Here is a 19,460-nt window from a genome sequence, read left to right on the forward strand (position 1 = left end):
CTAAGGTATTAAAAGATATATTAAAAGAATAAACCATACTACTAGTAACAAGTAAAATTTATGTAGCTATAATACTTCATCAAAGAAAAAACTATAATTTAAAATAAAATACTAAAATACTGATTCTTATGAGTGACCAATATAATTCAAAAATTAAGTATTATCATTACTAAGATAGAGAATTATCTGAAATAGCATATTTATTTCTACAACTCTTGAGTTAAAAAAATACTTTGAATTTTTATGGATGTCAATGACAAATCACAGGAATGGAGAGTTACCTATACACAATAATAAGCATAACTGAAATAATTATCTGTTTGAATCAAAATATTCACAAATTTAAATATAGTTTTGTACCACACTATATCTATTAAGAATGAGATAACAATTTTTCATAAATTATATGTTTAATTATAATAATGATTACACACATTATAACACTAATCTTAAACTGAACCTTACAATCACAATTAATTATACACATAGATTATAAAAAATATCAAAAAAGATTACAAAAGATGCATTATCAGCGAGCTTTCCTTCCCTTTTTCTTATTATCAGGATTTCCTGTTGTAATCGCTTTACGTTTTTTCTGAGGTGCATACTTCTGTTCTAAATTTGATATGAAACTACTGAAATTTTGAGCTCTTTTCTTCATGTTTTCTTCCATTTCCCTTTCAAATTCTTCCACTATAAATTAAAATTAAAATCATTAGCAATAATTTTAACATCTAATTTTGGTAAGAGTGGTGGATAACTCAAAATAAATTATTATAAAACTATAAAATGTAAATACTTACTATCAATTTGTTCAGATAGCTTTTTTTCTTTTTCCCACTTCTTACGTCTTCTCAGTGCCTTCTGTTTCTTCTCATTGAAGAACCCATCATACTCTTCTACTTCACCATTATCAATCATCTTTCTGACAATATCCTTGATTCTGGGTTCATTGTCACAAGTACTGAATGGCACTCGTTCCAATATCAAATCCATATCACCCTTACTACCCACATAGGCTTTTTTTATGTCACGAAGCTCAGTCTCTGATCCGATGTACTCTTCCTCATACTTCTTAATATCATTTATATCGATTTTTTTAAACATAGCTCTCCAGTATTCCATCCAGTTGCCGAAGTCTGAATCTTCATCAAACTCACCGCAATCATCGTACGTTTTACGTTTATCAGCATCCTGCAGTATCGAATGGATCCTTCCTAGCACTTTAAATTTTTCAGTTGCCAATTCCTTATCTGACTCACCTACTCGATCAGGATGAACGAGCAGAGACAATTTGTGATATGCTTTTTTTACTAAAAATAAAACGGTTAATGTCTGCCGATTAAAAAGTCGTTACCTTATTACTTTCTTTGTCTGAAGCTCCACGATTTACTTTTAATATTTCATAAAAATCAGTTGTGCCGAAGTAGTCTTCACACTTTTCTTTAAAAGTAGACATTATAACAGTAAATTTTTAAGTCCGACCCAATGAAACTTTTGTGTAACCTTTCAAAGACGATAAACAACTTTCATTGCCCGCCAATGTGTCATAGTGCAGTGTGGCCAACCATAGAAAATCCAACTACCAACTTCAGTTTGAATAAATTCGAAATTAACTAATAAAAATCATAAAACACTAGCATCATTTATTATATTTAATACTTTAAAGAAAGACTAAATCACATTGTATAAACACTTTAATTGTCTGTAACTGTACCATTTGGTTTTCCATTTTATACTTACTTCTGCTAAGTATGTTACTAATTTTATTTGGAATTATTAAACAAAATTTAAAGAAAATACATAATTATTTTGTTAAAACGTATAACTAAATTTTAAAGCATTTTGTGTCTCTTAATCCAGTGTTAGAGCTTATATTTGATATAAAACAAAACGTTTCAAACTTGTGTGAACTGATAAAACTAGATAACTTATACTTTATAGATCATTCTCATTTTTAAAATATTATACTTACATATTTTGTTAAAAACGAAATCTGGCATCTATGCTGTCTAAAATCTCCGAAACATGATTTTAAATCAAGTTGACGCATGCGCTAAATGTATTCTTAGAGTCGCGAATTCTGCAATATTACCGATATTGGTAAACAATTAATAAGACATAACTAATAATATCATTTAAATAAACACAACATCAAGTCAATGAGGTCTTTTATTGAAAAAAAAGATACAAAAATAAAGAAACCAACTGAATGCTAACCATACATCAATACATGTACGCTTCGTCTTGGCCATCTTCTTAATTCTATGAAAACGAAACAATATACATAGGAGGTAATTGTATACTACTACCCTAACTGCATTTAATACAATCCTATACACATTTAAAATTATTTTTAAGTAAAATACAGTAAGTCCTGTTACAGTAATTACAATAAACAATTAAATAATTGGAAACAGTCTGCTTCAATAAAATTCATTTGCAAAAATAGACATGCTACTTTAGATCACCTGAATCCTCGCCTATCTAAACACTACAAATCTCTTCATACACACATAATAAATATAATATAAATTTGTCAGTATCTAATCAAATGGCATTGCGACAACAGACTGTCTAAAGACGGATGGAAATTGTAAATGATGAGAGGGAGACTCTACATGCGTCTCCTACCTGGTCCACCAAATTGTGGACCCCCGCCGCCGCCGCCGCCGTTACCGCCGCCATTTACCATTCCCGATGAGTTCAGAAACAGTTCGATGTAACGGTGTTGCATGTTGCTCTTGTCTTTGCTCATTGCTCGCAACGCATCATCATGCGAGGCAAATTCTACATCCGCCTCTCCTGATGCCCTGCCCGTATTGTCCTGTAAGAGGCGGATGGAGACCGGAATTATTGGTCTAAAGAACTGAAAATGAAAAAGCATATATATTGAAGTCTATTAAGTGGACAACATTTTAATTGTATTAAATACTTACATCTGCAATGTCTGCTTGTGTGGCTTTGAATGGCAGCCCCCTCATGTGAACGCAATGCATTCCATGATTATTCCTGTCATTCCAATTATCGCCCTCATAGGGGCTCCTACCTCCTCCTCTCATATCGTTGCCGTTGGAGGTAACCCATTGCCCAGATCTATCATAATTGTTGTAATCTAAAGAATAAATTATCAATAATTAATCCGAACACAATCAAAGCCTCTTTTATTTTTCTTGGAATGTACGTCAACAGTATCTTTTAACAACAAATGTTTTTATTTTATTTATAAAAGTAAATCGTGTTTATGTTAGTTAAGCAAAAGTGTAAACGTAGACTTTTCTGTAAAACAGGTACACAAATATTGGAATATCAAAAAGAATGGTGCACGAAATATTTTGAAAAATGATAATTATAATTGCCGTGAAAATTATGTAATAATTTTTAAAAAGATAAATCCCATAGAAACTTATTTAAACTTCATTAAGTGTTAAGTTATCCTTTACTACATGGAATATTAAAGTAAATGTAAAACTTACCAGACATGTGTGAGAAATTTGATCCTTTGAAGTTACGCGAACCCCGAGACTGGAAACGGCCGCCGCCGCCGCCACCGTACCGATCACCACGGTCATACGGACTGGGCCGAGGGTTGAACATGCCGCCACCGGGACCACCGCCCATCCTCCTATTACCGCCGCCGCCTCCGAAACCCACCACACTGTTCACTTCGCTCAGACTGCTGCGGAATATCTCTATGTATCTGTGAACACAAAACCAACAATGCCGGTAAACGATTTGAATAGCAGACAATAAACATAAAGTGTTACTCTCAAAGCTAGTTACATTTTTTCCTTTTTCATCCACTTTACTTATTTATTATAAGCCGTTTTATCCAACGTTACGGGACTTTACGTGTGTTTATTGACTTCAATCTTTTCTCATTAAAAATTCTTAACCCATTACCTAAACATGCAAATTAGGATTATGTCAGATGAAACAGCGGTAGTCGCGTACTTAATAGTCCAACGGGTAAAATCAAAGGTTACTTACCGATTACCCGTTGATCTTAATTGGCAAATAATTATTATATAATTAAAATGCATCATTAAAATTCAGTTAAGCAATATTTTATAAATAGTGGACATCTAGTTTATCAACGAAATTTTTAGCGGTCAAAGAAAATATTTTATTATAAAGTATCCTTAACTGAATATTTAAATTTAATGCCAACAATTCTAACCAAAATTTATTGTTAAATTTAAACAAAAATACAATGTCAAATAGAAAATTAAATGCAAAAATTATCAAATTTAAGACATTAAAATAAAACTCGGTTATTGGTCCATGGTTCATTATTTTTAAAACAAATTTTTGCATGTAACTTCTTCTTATTCAATTTAATTATCATTAAGGCACAGTTTTAAGACAATTTTAATGCAACTGTTGGATCACTTCTATATGATTTCATATAATATAAGAATTGAAAGTAGATTTGAAGCACATAGAAGCTTATCAACAATATACAATAAGTATGAAGAATTGCTATTAATTAATATTCGCCATATATCTTGTAATTTTGCAATTTGAACTTAATATAATCTGTATATGAAAATTTTGCCAAATAATTCACAAAATTTCCACTTACTGGAATTAGGAATGGGAGAAGACACAATTATATCCCATTCCCACAATTGAACAAAGTTGATATATCACTAATTGCAAGTCAATTAACAAAAAGTATATAAAATAATAGTAATAATAAATAGTAGAAGGAGGTCATGACCTAACCTATCCCTCCCGCGCATACCCCACCTGTGTCCGATCTTTTCCCGGTGTTTCTGCAGAGCTTTCTCTGCCACTTCTCTGTTTACAAACTGAACGTAAGCCTCCCCAGAACTCCGCCCCGAGTAGTCAGTCAGAAGAGTTATGCCGTTGGGTACTATCTCCAACCCTACCAACCCAATAAATAAAAATATATCTCCCATATCAGAGCCCTTGAACTCAAAATTATTTGTATAATAAAAAAGTAATGTACTACTTTTTAGATCTCGATTACAAAAATAATCAGGTTATTTATATCAACTTGGGGAATATGCAAGAATTTATTTCATTCTGATCCTTAACACATAACATAAATGATCAAAGAGCTTCTGAGGTTTATAAGTATAAAACGAAAAATATTTTATTCAACCTTTATTGAGTAATTGTATTAATTTGTTTCCCTGAATGTGTAGTTACATGTTATAAGAAATGAGGAGTGTTTGTATATTTAAAATAGATGTAGATAGTTATATAAAAATTATGTAATTTCAACAGAATTTGATGCATTTAACTAATAGAACAAATAAATTCTTGCACTTTACAAACTGGTGTTAGTAAACTACAAATAAATTAAAGAACTGCCAGGAAAAGGGAAATAATATTTTCATATTACATACATTTTGACTTTTTGGTAGCAATTGATTTAAACTATTTTGTTCTATTAAAAATCTAATATTTAAATTTTACTGTAAGGGGTTTTGAATAGGTGAAAAGTGGAACATTAAACTTACTGTTTATATTTTTGATTCAAGAACTTCAAAATAATTTCAACCAACTATACTTATGTAATTTCTTCCCAACAATTCCCAATTCAAATTTCTAACCATGACTTTGACAACACAAAAATAAAAGCAACATTGGTGTTAAACTAAAATTAATAATATATCCAAACTCATACCAGTGAAGAATTGTGCAATTTCTTCTTTGGAACAGCCAAAAGGTAAACCTCTCAACCTAACACAACCATCTTCATTAGCTCCATAAGTAGGACCTGATCGTTTGATGACCCAATCCATCTCTGCTTTGTTAACCTTAAATACTAAACAAAACATTTATTTATCATATGTCAATTAATTAAAAATTTCAAATATTTATTTACAAAAATTTTATCAATAGAGGCATATAATATAGTTAAACATAAAAATATAACAAAAAACCAACTGTTATAAATAAATATTGAAACTCCTGGTTGTTCCTTCAAATCCCAGTATATGGAACTTATTCAAAATGTATGTTTAAGTAAATTATAAGTAACATATAAAATTTTAGGGCAACTAACCTTCTATGTATCTGTTACCGATGTGCTCCCTATCTTTTTCCAGGGCGACGTCCAAGTCCAGCTGTCCCTCGAACTCAACGAAGGCTTCGCCACTTGGACGTCCCTCCCTGGAGGAAGTCATGTGAACGCCGTCGCGTCCGTTGACGATCCTCGATGATTTGAAGAACTTGACGATGTCGTCTTGTGTGGCGGACCAGGGAAGGCCGCGCAATTTTGCGATGTATCCCTCATCTTGGTCGACCGACATTCTTACACCGCGAACAAACGTCAATGTTTAACGTCACTAAACTAGGATCTTACCAATAGGTACGCACAAACCTATAGAGTATTCGAGGGGGAAAGAGCACAATTGTGGGATACAGCAAAATCTGAAAACCGCACAAGCGACCAAGCAAACGACTTTGCGTTATGAGGAACACAATGGCTGAAAAACAGGTATACCAATTTGTATAAGTAAAATGTATACCTAGGAAACCTATGTTTAAGTTGTGCCAACTTAAATAGATTTGATTAAGCAACCTGGACAACCTAATTAAATGACATTTATAAAAAGATTTCAAAACAAAAATATTTTGACAATAATTGATTATTGCAGTAATATATGCGCAAAGGTTAATGTTTAATTTACCAATAAATTGATCTTTGTGAACATACATTAAATATGATTTAATATGAAAGATATATTTAAATCTTTTTATAATCTTGTAATTTAAGTAGTTTATATAGAAATTCTTCATTAATTATAAAAAATTAAAAAATAATTTTTGATGTCCTGTTGCCACATGTTCCTAAAGAAGAATAAAGTACACTATTTATTACTTTTCAAAACATTGTTTTGTAAATATTTATAAATTTTTAAATAAAATATGTTTAAAAATTCATCTTTATTTTTGATATGACATTTTGTATTATTTGAATTAATATTTATTTATAACAATTAATTTTCAAAGTAAATTACTACATCTTCACATAATTCTTCTTGTATCTTGTAACATTGCAACTTTTAATATTTTAATATATAATTAATAAATAATTTTTTATAAACGTAGAAATTAATTTCATTTCATTTTATATATTATTTAGTAAATTTTATGATACATTCTCTTTCCATCTACACAGTTAAATACTAAATTACTTTTACTTTTTACCATCATATTCATTTCTTTTGTATGAATACTGTAGTAGAATTATGAATTAAATTAAATCAAGAAACAAAAGTATATTTGAATTTAAAGCAAAGTCCACCTAATCTGCAAGAACACCGTTCTTGTTTTTATTCTAATATTTATATTACCTAATAAGAAGCCAGACTTGTTATGTATTAAGGAGGAAAAAGTCAAATTTATTTAAATTTTTTATTTGAAAATATTTTAAATAAAAATATGAAATATTTGACATTTCAAAAATAAACAACAAAATAAAATGTGTACAACAAAATAAATGAACCTGAAAAAATTGTCCCCACATAATTTGATTGTTTAAACTTAAAACATCAAATTAGTAACTCAGTGCTTTTTGAAAACTTTACTTCTTCATATTTGTCACCTTTTTATTCTCTATGGATGAGCACATAAAATCCTAAACATGCTAGCACTGCATACTGAAACAAAAAGATAAAATGTGTTTTAAAATAATATTTCATACAAGTTGTTTAGTAAATAGTGGAACCAGTAATTTTTTTTGTTTTCTTTTTTAATATTTTCAACAACAAAAAAACATTTAAGAGTAGCAGTGATATCTATTTTACATGGCATATGTAAAATAAAGTCGGTATAAAACTGGTTGTTTCTTTGAATAATTACTCATACATCATGTAATATAACAAGTTAGTTAATCAATGTAAGCATTGAATATCTAATTGAATGATTGTTTTCAAACATGTTCATAAAAATTATAGCATATATTTACCTTAAATTTGGGGTATTCATTCATTAATATTGTAACCATTCCTACATATGGTAAAAATCCCCTTGCTCGACCCACCACATCTTGTTTGGTAAGCCACAATTGTCCAGGGGCATACAACCCTCTATCATCAACACTATTATTATCACCTTTGGTGAGGAATTTGACTGTACCATTGTTTCTGCAAGAAGGACATTTAATACAAAAATAATAAAAATATCCCCGTTTAGTACTTTTCATGTAACTTCAAAACTCTGTGCACAATTGGAATGTCTCGCCCCTCAACTTTAAACACAACGATTTCGCCAACCCTAACTGGTTCTTCAGGGTAGTTGGTCAGGAAGAGTAAGTCACCTCTGTGAAATGCTGGTTCCATACTGCCTGACAATACGACGACAATGGGGCTTTCACTGCCCGTTACGACCATCAGTCCCTTCCATATCATAAGGGCCGAGGACACGATCATTCCAAAACTTAGTACTTGATACAAGAACTGCAAACAAAACGCATATGTGAGAATATATAGCCTAGAATTTTGGTTGTTTCATATGGATTATGAAGGTTTTTAATTACCTGTCTCTTGTTCATTCGCTTTACGTCATCGAACATTGTCGCTATGTCCATTTTGACGGGATATTTTATAATAAATGTTGTTGTTTTGAGATATTTACTACCTATACAGTATCCACGTCAGTGAAAAAAGGTTAGCGGCTGGCAGTTTGACAGTTGAATCAAAGAAATTTACAGGTTTCTGTTATGTTTTGTTTATGTCGGCGACACAGACTACTACATTACAAAATAGACACATCAACGGTTATACAATATTTTATTCATGCACATAACAGACATAAGTTTATCTGTAATTTAATTTTTTCATTAATTTATATAGCCCAAATTTTTTAACCAATCAGATATCTACAGGTCCGCTAAAACGTGATTTTTAACAACCATTAAAACTTAATTGAAAAGCTGCAAATTACTCATGCAAATTATTTATATTAATTCACTTAAATTGATCAAAATCGAGTATGTTAAGTACATTTCTCGTAGTAGGTAAAATAAATTTAAAAAATTAATTTTATCGATTTTTATAATTTCCTAAAGTTTTCCTCTTTTTAATATTTCAATTATTATTTGCAGCCGTTAGATCCATGCTTGGGTCACCATTTTCTAAACATTTAATTGTTAAAATTTTATGCAAATTATTTTACAGAAGAAACTTATTCTATTTGTAAATAATGAAAGATAAATTTTCAGAAAAACAGTTCTATTCGGTATCCACGTTAGTGGATTAATATTACTCACAGTCTGACTGATTGTCACGTTATAGATACATTTATTTTTTAACTAAACCTTTTTATTACTACAATTACTTTTTGATAATAGCCACAAAATATACAAGACGTACAAATTATTATGGTATGCTTTTATTAATCAATTATTACATTATGTAATTAAAATTATACATAAAACTGATATAAATCAGTCTCTCAATTTTGAATAATTGAAGAAACACATAATAACGTAATCGAATTTGAAAGTCGCACACCAATAGCTTACGAGGGTGGTGGCGGTGGTGGTGCGGTCAGTAGATTAACGTCTATGCCTGGAGGCGGCGGAGGTGGACAACTGCTAGGTGGCCACGGAAACGGTGGCATATTCTGCCATGGAGCATTTGGAGGGGGCAAATTACCAGGTGTACCCGCTCCTGGCGGCGGAGGCTGCTGTGAAGGCATCCACGACATCATCTGTGGGGGACTTGAGGCTCCTGGTGGAGGAGGTGGTGGTAAAATACCTAAAAAAACAATTTAATATTATTTGTTCATTTTTCAACAGTAAAGCAGAAATTTACCTGGGGGACCAGGTTGCCAGGACATGGCTTGATGAGGGGCTCCTCCACTCCAAGGAGGTGGAGCCATTCCATTCATTGGGGGCATTGGAGGCATCTGACTACCTGGAGGCATCATTGGAGGAGCCATTAAAGGTCTGGGTGCCATTTGCTGTTCAAACATGTTGAAGCTAGGCGTTGTCTTTTTCATTATATTGGTGCCATTGGTTTGTTGTTGCTGTTGTTGCTCGGGCGGTGGTCCCTCGCCTAGCTCTGCCATGAGTGACATGTATTCCTCATCAATTTTAGCACGATCACCCGGGAGGGGCGGTCCACCTTGACCCGGTCGTTTTTGACGACAATCGCGGGCGATATGGCCAGCAGCACCACAACTGGAGCACACGATGTTGTTGGTTACATTTGGTTTGTCAGGACACTAAAAAAAATAATAAATCGTTATTGAATAATTCTTGATTTGGTTTTGGAATTGTATATGATTTAATTTATTGTCTCTTACCAGCCATGATTTGTGATCTGTTGCTCCACAATTGTTACACCTCATACCATCATTTTCTCTTAATGTACCATTCAGTTGGGCCAATTCTCTAAGTTGCATCCTTCTTAAGTCGTTTTGGTTTTCAGGTACTTCCACGCCTTGACGAATTACTTCTTTGATCTAAAATACGAAATAGATTTATTCTACAGTTCTACAGTTATATTAATAACACATACCCTTTCAACAGCTTTTTTCACACATTCCGGATTTGTTGCCGTGATATAAGCGTGAAGAGGCTCGTCCTCTCCAGGCAATGGTTGTCCATCTTTTCGGCCCACTTTACCTTCTTTTACACTTCCTTTACCGCGAATTATAATCTTGGCTCCTGTCTCTTTTTCCATTGCTGTAAATTAAAAAATAATATAACTACTGTAAAATAAAATATTCTTTTTCCTACTTTTAAGTGTATTTCCTCTTGGACCAATCAGCAGGCCAACAAAATTAATCTCAGGATGTTCTTCTTGAGGAATCATAACTTTGTCGCTGACACGAATTACAGGAGGTCTGGAAAAGATTTTAATAATAGTTAATAAAACCACTTAAACTGAATACTATTATTGATATATAACAATGCACAAATACTCACTTATAGTCCAATGGAGGCTTAAATTCCGGATTGATACTCTGCATCTTCAGTACAAGCGAATGACGAGCCTCTTCTAAACGTTTCCTGGTTCTAAATTCTCTGGTGTTCAACCTCTTGCCATCGCTGCTGTAAATTGGCTCGGGAGATGGCGATCTGCGCATAAGAAAAACAACTCATTACTTCAACAGCACGTCTTCCCGCATATTACACACACAACTCAAACTGATAAATATTGTTTTAATTGTTTGCTCAAAATTTCTGATTATAGATATCAGATTGAGTGGTGCGATTCCGGGAATTATTTTCGGGTGTTCGCTTAAAACTACGGGAATTGGAGAATTTTAAATGAACCGTATATTTGCAAATAATTAGAAGAACCCACTTGCAATTACACGATAACACATGGAGCGATTGTTTGTTTTATTCCTAGGCAGTAAGTCATTAAAATAACAAATAATCAAAATTTTATTGTGATAGAATGCAAACAAACAATCACTCAATATGAGAAATTTTTCCTAAAGAAAATTGTAATTAATCGCTGCAATAAAAGTTCGTATTAAATGATTGTCTCGTTAACTGCTGAAATTAAATCAGTTTTTATTTAGTTTTATGTTATGTTTTGTGTATTAATTGCATTTATCTAAAACATAAATATGATTAACATTTCCTTTGGACAGATAAGATGAAAGTTGAGATGACTTTACAAAAATCTAAAAATGCTAAATTTGGTGTATAAATACTGGAAGTTTCAAATAATAATTAATTTAAATTGTTGATTATTATAAAAATCTCATATATTCTACACCAAACTATTTGTAGATTTTTACAAACGCACATGTTGAATGAGTTTTTATCAAATTCATTTATACCAATAACTGCTTGTACGAAGTTAATAAAAAAAACTTTAAAAAGTAGTTAAAAATATCATTAGATAATTATTAAAAATAAATGTAGAATTACACAAGCTAACTGAGAATAATGTATCAAATTAATTTACCAATTATAATACTAAACAAAAAGAAAACGAAAACTTAAGAAATTAATTAAATGTTAATTTTCGATTAAAACGTAAAATTTAAAAAACCCATCCAATTCAGTGGCCTTAAAGATATAATCTATGATAAAAAATAGAAAACATAATAAGTGTTTTCTTTTTTTTTTAATTGAGAAAAAAAACTTTATTTTTTGGAATCGTGTTGCCAAACCACACAGCTCTGGTGAGGGTGAAGACGACACGGTCGGCAGGGTAACTGCTGGTAAATTTTTCGAACCTTTCTTCTGGATTGGCGGGTATCCCCAGGTCGCCGGAACGGAGCTTTCTACTAACTTCCTCGATCTGCAGCTGAACTGTAATAAAACGGGTTAGAGGAGGGCCAATGCCCAATCGTTAGATTCGTGTTGTTTAAATTTCATGTAAATTAAAGACAGTACCTAAAAAATTTCAATTGTCTTGCCAAATAAATATTTTTTATATTTTATTACACACATAATTATATATACGGAGACTGTAGAAGGATAAAACACAATAAAAATAAGACAATTAGTTTTTTATGTGTACTTCATCCTGGAAAAACTGATTCAGTCTCCTGAAAATGATCATTTGTTAATTTATACTGCAGGCCTGACACATTATGAGGTAATTCGTCATTAATATAAAACATGAAAAAAATGCGTAAAACCTGCAGATTCTAGAGGTAATATTTAGATTAAGGACAATGATGACAAAAATGACAAAAAAAGATCAGCATCGTCTGTAAACAAATAATCGATAAAAGGTACTTTTATATACTACGTTAGGGTCATTTATACTTACAAGTCGGTTCTTTTTGTATTTTGGATAGCTGGTCAACTTTTGTAATTATAATGCTAACAGTTACTGATAAGAGTTTTATAGATACTTACCAAATATCTATAAATTATGTATTACAAACATTTTACAAGATAAAACAAAAAATGGACCAATAATTTATGAAAAATAGTAATGAATTTGACTTACGTAAATATGCCTGCTCCTGGTCCTTGTTAAGATTGGGTGGCAAAATTGTTGGCATTCCTGGTATAAAGATCTTTTCATGTTCACTTCCTCCCCATCTTGATCTTTTCTTGCGTTTTCTTTCATCTTCTTGACTCCCTGAATATGTAATAAATATTTTATTCAATAATATAGTTATGTTCTCTTTTTTTGGTTTTTCAAATTTAAATTTTAGTTTTGTTGTATATTGTCTAAGTATTCTGTGTTACCTACTTTCTAAATTTTATATTAAGACTATTTGATAAGCAAATAAAAAAAGATTTATATACAAATTACGTAAACGAATATAATTGTAGCATATTGCATGCATCTATAATATACTCATAACATATACATATGAAACATACCCGTGGAGTGATTAGAGTTTTCCCCATCTTTCTGTGACACCAAGGAGGCAAAATTTCTTGTGGCAGCAATAGTGGCCAAGGTGTCGGCAATCAATTTCTCGCCATCAGGCTCCGGAGGCGTTTTCTCCCTTCGTCTCTCCCGACTGCGGGACCGGTCTCGATCTCTGCGATCACGATCCCTGTCCCTTTCCCGGTGACGATCCCGATCACGGTCTCTGTCGCGGCTGCGACGCCTGTGACGATCACGATCTCTGTCCCTGTCTCTATCACCTCGGTCACGGTCCCTGTCACGATCACGGTCGCGATCTCGGTCCCTGCTTTTGTCACGGTGTCTAGATGATCCCATTTTTTCGTTTCCTGTTAAAAATAGGAACTTACAGACAGAATGCCACTTGTCAACAACTTCCTATTAATATAGCAAAATGGCGCAGAACAGAACGGACAGATCTCACACGTCAAAGTCTGCCAACTGCAGTTTAGTATATTCTTTGTAACTGTTCTCCATAAACTGGCTATTTTCTGTTCGATGTGTTGGTGTTACTGCTCTTGTAACAATTCAAATATACAGAGGACTCGTTCGATGTTTGAAGAACTAGAATTTAATATCTGTACTTGTGAAATAACTGCAATTTAAGGAAAGTGGACAGTCTGATAGGTAAACGTTTCATAGAATATAGACATTGTTCTATACCTGTTTATCTTTATGCAGTTTCCAGATTAAAATTTTAATCAGATAGGTAAATCAGAGAAAGTTTTCTTTGAGTGGAGTAAAAACAAATGTATAGCATTTCATATTATATTACTACAAATGTAAATTGAATAATTTTATAGAGTAGAAGTGTAATTGCTCTTTATTCTATGTATTTTCTATTTTCTTTTTATATGTTACAAATTATTTATCATTTGAAATGAACAATGACTAAGATTATGCAAACCGTCACAATTAAAATATTGCTTATTTATGGATTTGTTACTTATATTAGATGATAAAAACGGAAACTTTTTTATGTCGTCATAGAAAAACTGTATACCGTTTTATGTCTACACGAAATTTTTAATTGAAAATACTATTTTACGTTTTAAATCGTGTTTGATTCGTAATAATTTTTGTTCTTAATTATTTATCATAACTTATATGGTATTCTGTGACATTTTGAAAAAAAAAACTTGCTTTCTGAATTTTACAAAATTATCAAAACTAATATTAATTTTGGTAATTTTTGAGATATAAAGAGTTGAAAGTTACAAAATTTATTTCATTAGTATGAAAGAATATCTTTGTGTTGCCATATTAGTTTCCCTTTTCAAATTTCCAAGTTGTAATTTTAATTTAAAATCATTCATAACATAACATTTTTGTTTGTTAGTATTTCTAAATTATTAATCTATGGTTTCTAATATTTCGGATATCGTATGGCAATATTATAACGTACAGATAAATATAAGATAATATAAAACTCATCGTTTTTTAGTACCTATAATTGGGTGAATACGAGTCAAGTTTTTTTAAAGTTTCTTGTCGACGTACCATTATTACAACTTCTTAAAATGTTAAATATTATATCCATAATTATTCTAGTTAATGTGAATCGTTAAAATAATATTATGTACCTAATTTTGTTTTATTTTTCTGAATTGGGCTGAAGATAAATATAGCAACTTTAATGTCGCGAAAAATTTTTATCGAACAACGTTTAATTTAACATTAATACTTTATATTAATTTAATATTAATACCCTGTACTAATTTTAAATTAAACACCAATTCCGACTATATGACATGACTATATTCCTCCAAGCTTCAACTAATCCGTCACAATTTTGAATTTTTGTTTGAGAGTGCTATCATGTCGAAACACATTACTTAACGATATCGTTTCTTCAATATGTAGAAGAATTCTTTAATATATATCCCTACATAAACCGTCTACACAACCATTACATTCTTAATAGAAAATATAGGTTTCTTTACGCAAACTCCATCCTCTAATCCACTTCTAGCCCTAAATATTTGCAAGTCTTATGTCCTTTAGGTTTGCTGTGAGTTAAATAAGAATGAATTGTTTTCAAATAATCCATTTAAGTTCTTCAAATTCAAATTAGAGTACTGTAAGGTAAAAAGAATTAATTTTGTCCAAAAAATAAAAACTGTACAGTATATTGACCAGCTGCATAGTGGACACAAAAATAAAAGAAAAAATAATAAACATTACATATACTGGAGTCAAATTCAAATAGTACTCCTCATATTATAATACATTTTAATAAGTTGCTATAATTATAGTCACTGCTGTTTTTATAATATACACCATGTATATTACTTAGAATTACCTTTTTATATTTGTAATGGACGTTAAGGTAAAAAATAATACAATTATAATAATAATTCTAGGATTTAATTTCTCAAATTATACATACATATAAGTAAATAAAAAAATGTATTGTTAAACATAAAAGTCGCTATATTTACTCCAAAAATGAAGAGAATTAAAATTGTTCAATAAGTCTTAAATTAAGAAATAATCTTCAGACATAATAGTTTTTTATTAACGTCTGTCTCTCGAGTCTGATCTGCTGCGTCCGTCTCGGCTACGAGACCTGGATCTAGATCTGGATCTCCTCGGTGATCGGGACCTACAAAACATCAAACATTATATTAGAACAAATCATCACCCTATTTTTGGTCGAGCGAAGACGCGAACAGTAACAGAAAAACAAAAACAAATCACTTTGAGAAAAAAACTCCACTAGATTATCCAATCGCCAAAATTTTTGATCGAAATACGACTGTGCATTAAGAATAACGCGTGAATTATATGTATGTACATGTGAATGAATTGGATTTATATATAAAACATCTGAGACAGCTATAATTATTTGTATGTCCATTGCAGCATGTAAATATAAATTAAATAAAACAAGGTGTGTGAGTAAATCAATAGATGAAAATTGTGTTGACCAATTGCACAGTTGTATTTAGAACAAGCCCTATTGAACATAAAACGATTACTAAAATTACGTGTAAAATTATTCCCAATATATAATATTGATTTGAAAAATATCCCACCAGATATGATAGTTGTTTTGGAAGAGTTGATTAAATAGAGTTGTTTTGCTGATTGGGCATAGAGAACGAAGTCGTGTCGTTGGCCAACAACGGTTCGCCGTCGTGCCGGTGCACACATGGGGGCGCTAACACTTAGAGTAGAAGTAGTAGGTTGTATCGTAGCTGGTGGTTGATTGGTTGGTTGGTTGATTGGTGGTGAGAAGTCGCGTGCGGTTTTTTTCGTTACGAAAGGCCGGAAGGCGCACGAGCGGACGATCGGTCGGACGGTGTCGCCACCACGTCGTCTGGCGACTGGTGGGACGCAGTAGGCCGAGATTGTTGATTGTGTGTCGATGTTTAGATGATATTGATGTGTGGCCATTTATTCGGGCAGGCGTTGGAAGGGATTGGGTCTCAGTCTCAGGGGGGAGAAAACAACAGCAGAGGCGCTGATGCCCTGCAATGTGCGCCAAACCATATTTTAACTTTCCTATGCAATGCAATTTAGCTAATTCTGCTAATCAAGTGTGCTTGCACTTTTTTATTTACACCGTTTTTATTAAAATTATTAGAACACTTTGTATTTTGAACGCTTTTAAGAAAAAAATACTGTAAACATGACTTTTAAATAAAATTTTATACTTAACATTAACTGAAATTTCTATCGTCATGCGTATCACCTTATGTTGTTAAATTTGTATTCTCAATAGTGAGTTTGAGTTTTAAATGACCATGTATCTATTGTTTATAGAAATTGACTATCTAATTCAAATTTCATAAAACTAACATAAAATTTAAACAGTTGTTTTCATTTAGTTTAAAACAGAATATGAAAATTTGACATTTAAATTATAAAAAAATATGCATATTAAAAAAAGTATTTGTTCATGCTTAGTTATATAACATAATATGAAAAAGCAATACAAATACTCATGAATTTAATAAGTGCTGCTTGGTTGTGGTGTCCCCTTTTTTGAGATTTGTCACTACACTTTATCAAAATACATAGTAATTATTATAATCTTACACATGACTCCAGCAATTTTCATGACAAATCTTAAAATAAAAGTGACAACTAAAATCTATGAGTGAAAAAGTATTTTAACAGTTTTAAAATTTTTTTTGATCTAAAAACTAAAGAAAACTAGATTGAATGCCACATTTAAAATATACAAGAATCAGAAATTATTTATATGGTAAATATTATGTTAATTTAACAGCTCATAGTTTTTTTGAAACCCTTCACCAAAACAATGAGCAGCTAAAATATGTAGGGTTACATTTACTGTTAAATTTACCATAATAGAAACTAAAACTAGGAATATTTTCTTGTATTACATGTGGCAACACTGTTTCTTCATTTTTTTTAATTCTATATGTTGGTTATAATAATTATTGTTAAATTTTCCACCAGTAAAGTAATCCTGTTTTATCTTAAATATTCAGAATAAATGAATTCCTGTAGATAATTAGCAAAGTATGTATCACAAAAATGTACTTTTTTATCTAACTTGTGATTAGAAACTTTTTTGCTACAACAAAGTGTTGAAGTTCAGTGTCTACTGACCTCGAATATCTGGATGGGCCTCTTCTTCCACCACCTCCTCTCCTGGACCTTCCATTTGACATCTCCACACGAACTCTGGTTCCACAGCACCGTCTAAACACAAACAGCCGTTAGTTAAAAACCACATCAGAAAAACTACATCTAAGTGACCAAGTAAAATTCGTGTCCGAAATATTTACCATAATTACGTTGTTATGGCACAAAGGCACAGTTGCAGTGTGATAGTTGAAAGTTGATTTGTTGAGCATGTTGTTTTTTTAAACCACTTACGTTCCGTCCAGTCCGCGCACCGCGTCTTCTGCGTCTCTGGCATCTTCGAACTCCACGAATGCGAATCCGGGCGGATTCCTGGCCACCCATACGTTTCTCAGGGGCCCATATTTGCTAAACGCGCTCTCGATTTCGTGTTTACTTGCGGACGAACCCAGATTTCCTACGTACACTTTGCACGACAAGTCCCACTCACGATAACGAGACATTATTTGTGTTTTTTGATTCTGGAAAGGATCAATTATTTATAAAAAATCAATGCGGATGGGATATACATATAAAGTCCTTTTTAGATAAACTCGGTTGTTGCGGGTAGGTGTGCGTAAGCAAACCAAATGAAATAATGTATTAACTTACCCTTTTTACGTAACAAACGGAGAACTGCAAATAATTGCACTCTCTAACTGCGTTTTATAAATGGTTCAAGGGTGTTCAAGATGGCGAAGCTTGGCGTCCCTCCTATAAATGGAATGTGGTAGGGATATGCTCGGTGTTCTGGGAATTGTTGGTACATTGGCGCTACGGTATACGGGGGCCCATCGTTCCACCTATACGAGGGATATAAATGTAGCAAGGAAGAAGCAGCCCCAGTTTGCATTCGAATAAATGTAGGTCAATCTCAAAATTAAATTTTTATTAATAATATTAATTATAATTTTGTGAACGTTAGCACTGAAATAGAACGAACCGTGGATTTTATTGGGTAAAAAGTATTTAATATAATTTACAAACACAATTAAAAATTAGAACATTAAAATAATTATTAATTATTATTAAACAACTTTTAGTAATTACGTACATAGTAATACTAGTATGTACAATTATTAAAATAATATCAAATTATATATTGTATAAGTTTTAAATTGGTGATTATCCCCTTTTTAATATATTTACTTGAGTCGTCAAATTTGTGAAATCTATTATTCACATCGACTGCAGTTTACTAAAACATAAAAAAAGATGTAAGTAATAATATGAAATGATTGATAATAGCTAGTTTCTTCATCTTCTGTTTTAAACATTATTAGATTTTACTGTGATTCAGACAAAAATTCAAATCATTTGACAGATTAAAAGTTAATACAGTCCGGAAACTATTTTTATATTACCATTTTTAATAGTTCAAGTTGTTCTTATTTCTATTAATTTTTTTATATTGATATTTATTTATATTATATTTATAACTTTTAATACATTTTCCTCAGCGATGACTCATAACTTTGAGTTCTGAAGAATTTAACAATTATATAATGGATGTATTGAAATATTTTTTATAGAGGAGAT

At 31.6% G+C, this 19,460-nt stretch overlaps 5 protein-coding genes across 7 annotated transcripts; all 5 read right to left on the reverse strand.

Moving 5' to 3' along the window:
* Positions 1-391: 391 nt before the first annotated feature.
* Positions 392-1,541, reverse strand: LOC109598276 (dnaJ homolog subfamily C member 9). The gene is made up of 3 exons (XM_020014151.2): positions 1,366-1,541; positions 804-1,313; positions 392-693 (listed from the first exon to the last, which is right to left on the reverse strand). Exons 1-3 carry the CDS (start codon positions 1,457-1,459, stop codon positions 530-532), a joined length of 768 nt encoding a protein of 255 aa, XP_019869710.1. The 5' UTR covers positions 1,460-1,541; the 3' UTR covers positions 392-529.
* Positions 1,542-2,154: 613 nt separating this feature from the next.
* LOC109598267 (heterogeneous nuclear ribonucleoprotein H-like) lies at positions 2,155-6,476 on the reverse strand. Its single transcript, XM_020014141.2, has 6 exons — positions 6,041-6,476; positions 5,660-5,800; positions 4,753-4,891; positions 3,477-3,700; positions 2,940-3,115; positions 2,155-2,869 (listed from the first exon to the last, which is right to left on the reverse strand). The coding sequence occupies exons 1-6, from the start codon at positions 6,285-6,287 to the stop codon at positions 2,618-2,620; spliced, it is 1,179 nt and encodes a 392-aa protein (XP_019869700.2). The 5' UTR covers positions 6,288-6,476; the 3' UTR covers positions 2,155-2,617.
* Positions 6,477-7,381: 905 nt separating this feature from the next.
* Positions 7,382-8,677, reverse strand: LOC109598274 (signal peptidase complex catalytic subunit SEC11A). Its single transcript, XM_020014149.2, has 4 exons — positions 8,519-8,677; positions 8,179-8,438; positions 7,949-8,126; positions 7,382-7,640 (listed from the first exon to the last, which is right to left on the reverse strand). Exons 1-4 carry the CDS (start codon positions 8,567-8,569, stop codon positions 7,590-7,592), a joined length of 540 nt encoding a protein of 179 aa, XP_019869708.1. The 5' UTR covers positions 8,570-8,677; the 3' UTR covers positions 7,382-7,589.
* A 673-nt stretch (positions 8,678-9,350) lies between these two features.
* Positions 9,351-13,744, reverse strand: LOC109598297 (splicing factor 1). Its single transcript, XM_020014180.2, has 9 exons — positions 13,295-13,744; positions 12,912-13,046; positions 12,187-12,262; positions 10,916-11,068; positions 10,727-10,833; positions 10,506-10,672; positions 10,291-10,449; positions 9,798-10,209; positions 9,351-9,740 (listed from the first exon to the last, which is right to left on the reverse strand). Exons 1-9 carry the CDS (start codon positions 13,638-13,640, stop codon positions 9,502-9,504), a joined length of 1,794 nt encoding a protein of 597 aa, XP_019869739.2. The 5' UTR covers positions 13,641-13,744; the 3' UTR covers positions 9,351-9,501.
* Positions 13,745-15,673: 1,929 nt separating this feature from the next.
* Positions 15,674-18,731, reverse strand: LOC109598264 (RNA-binding protein 1). 3 transcript variants are annotated; one of them, XR_002191474.2, is made up of 5 exons: positions 18,534-18,731; positions 18,177-18,403; positions 17,907-17,999; positions 16,361-16,796; positions 15,674-15,927 (listed from the first exon to the last, which is right to left on the reverse strand). XR_002191474.2 is itself a non-coding variant. In XM_020014136.2 (4 exons), the coding sequence occupies exons 2-4, from the start codon at positions 18,383-18,385 to the stop codon at positions 15,840-15,842; spliced, it is 390 nt and encodes a 129-aa protein (XP_019869695.1). In that variant the 5' UTR covers positions 18,386-18,403; positions 18,534-18,720; the 3' UTR covers positions 15,674-15,839. The 3 variants fall into 3 exon arrangements, 2 of the variants coding, with proteins under 2 accessions (XP_019869695.1, XP_049820673.1); XM_020014136.2 differs by lacking the exon at positions 16,361-16,796 and having other exon boundaries at positions 18,534-18,720; XM_049964716.1 differs by lacking the exons at positions 17,907-17,999; positions 18,177-18,403; positions 18,534-18,731 and having other exon boundaries at positions 16,361-16,756.
* Positions 18,732-19,460: the final 729 nt, after the last annotated feature.

Source organism: Aethina tumida, chromosome 3, assembly GCF_024364675.1.
Source record: "Aethina tumida isolate Nest 87 chromosome 3, icAetTumi1.1, whole genome shotgun sequence".
Taxonomy (NCBI): domain Eukaryota; kingdom Metazoa; phylum Arthropoda; class Insecta; order Coleoptera; family Nitidulidae; genus Aethina; species Aethina tumida.

Coding starts and splice junctions, on each gene's coding strand:
- LOC109598276 (XM_020014151.2), bottom strand. CDS start 1,459: ATGTCTACTTTTAAAGAAAAGTGTGAAGACTACTTCGGCACAACTGAT. Junction 1,314..1,365: donor TGGAGCTTCAGACAAAGAAA/GTAATAAGGTAA, acceptor TTTTATTTTTAG/TAAAAAAAGCATATCACAAA. Junction 694..803: donor GCTATCTGAACAAATTGATA/GTAAGTATTTAC, acceptor TTTAATTTATAG/TGGAAGAATTTGAAAGGGAA.
- LOC109598267 (XM_020014141.2), bottom strand. CDS start 6,287: ATGTCGGTCGACCAAGATGAGGGATACATCGCAAAATTGCGCGGCCTT. Junction 3,701..4,752: donor CGGGAAAAGATCGGACACAG/GTGGGGTATGCG, acceptor TTGTGTTCACAG/ATACATAGAGATATTCCGCA. Junction 2,870..2,939: donor CACAAGCAGACATTGCAGAT/GTAAGTATTTAA, acceptor TTTCATTTTCAG/TTCTTTAGACCAATAATTCC.
- LOC109598274 (XM_020014149.2), bottom strand. CDS start 8,569: ATGGACATAGCGACAATGTTCGATGACGTAAAGCGAATGAACAAGAGA. Junction 8,439..8,518: donor AGCGAATGAACAAGAGACAG/GTAATTAAAAAC, acceptor TTTTGTTTGCAG/TTCTTGTATCAAGTACTAAG. Junction 7,641..7,948: donor ATGAATACCCCAAATTTAAG/GTAAATATATGC, acceptor TTTTTGTTTCAG/TATGCAGTGCTAGCATGTTT.
- LOC109598297 (XM_020014180.2), bottom strand. CDS start 13,640: ATGGGATCATCTAGACACCGTGACAAAAGCAGGGACCGAGATCGCGAC. Junction 13,047..13,294: donor AAACTCTAATCACTCCACGG/GTATGTTTCATA, acceptor TTACATATTCAG/GGAGTCAAGAAGATGAAAGA. Junction 12,263..12,911: donor CCAGGAGCAGGCATATTTAC/GTAAGTCAAATT, acceptor GTTTTATTACAG/TTCAGCTGCAGATCGAGGAA.
- LOC109598264 (XM_049964716.1), bottom strand. CDS start 16,721: ATGGCCACACATCAATATCATCTAAACATCGACACACAATCAACAATC. Junction 15,928..16,360: donor CAAAACAACTATCATATCTG/GTGGGATATTTT, acceptor GATGTTTTGTAG/GTCCCGATCACCGAGGAGAT.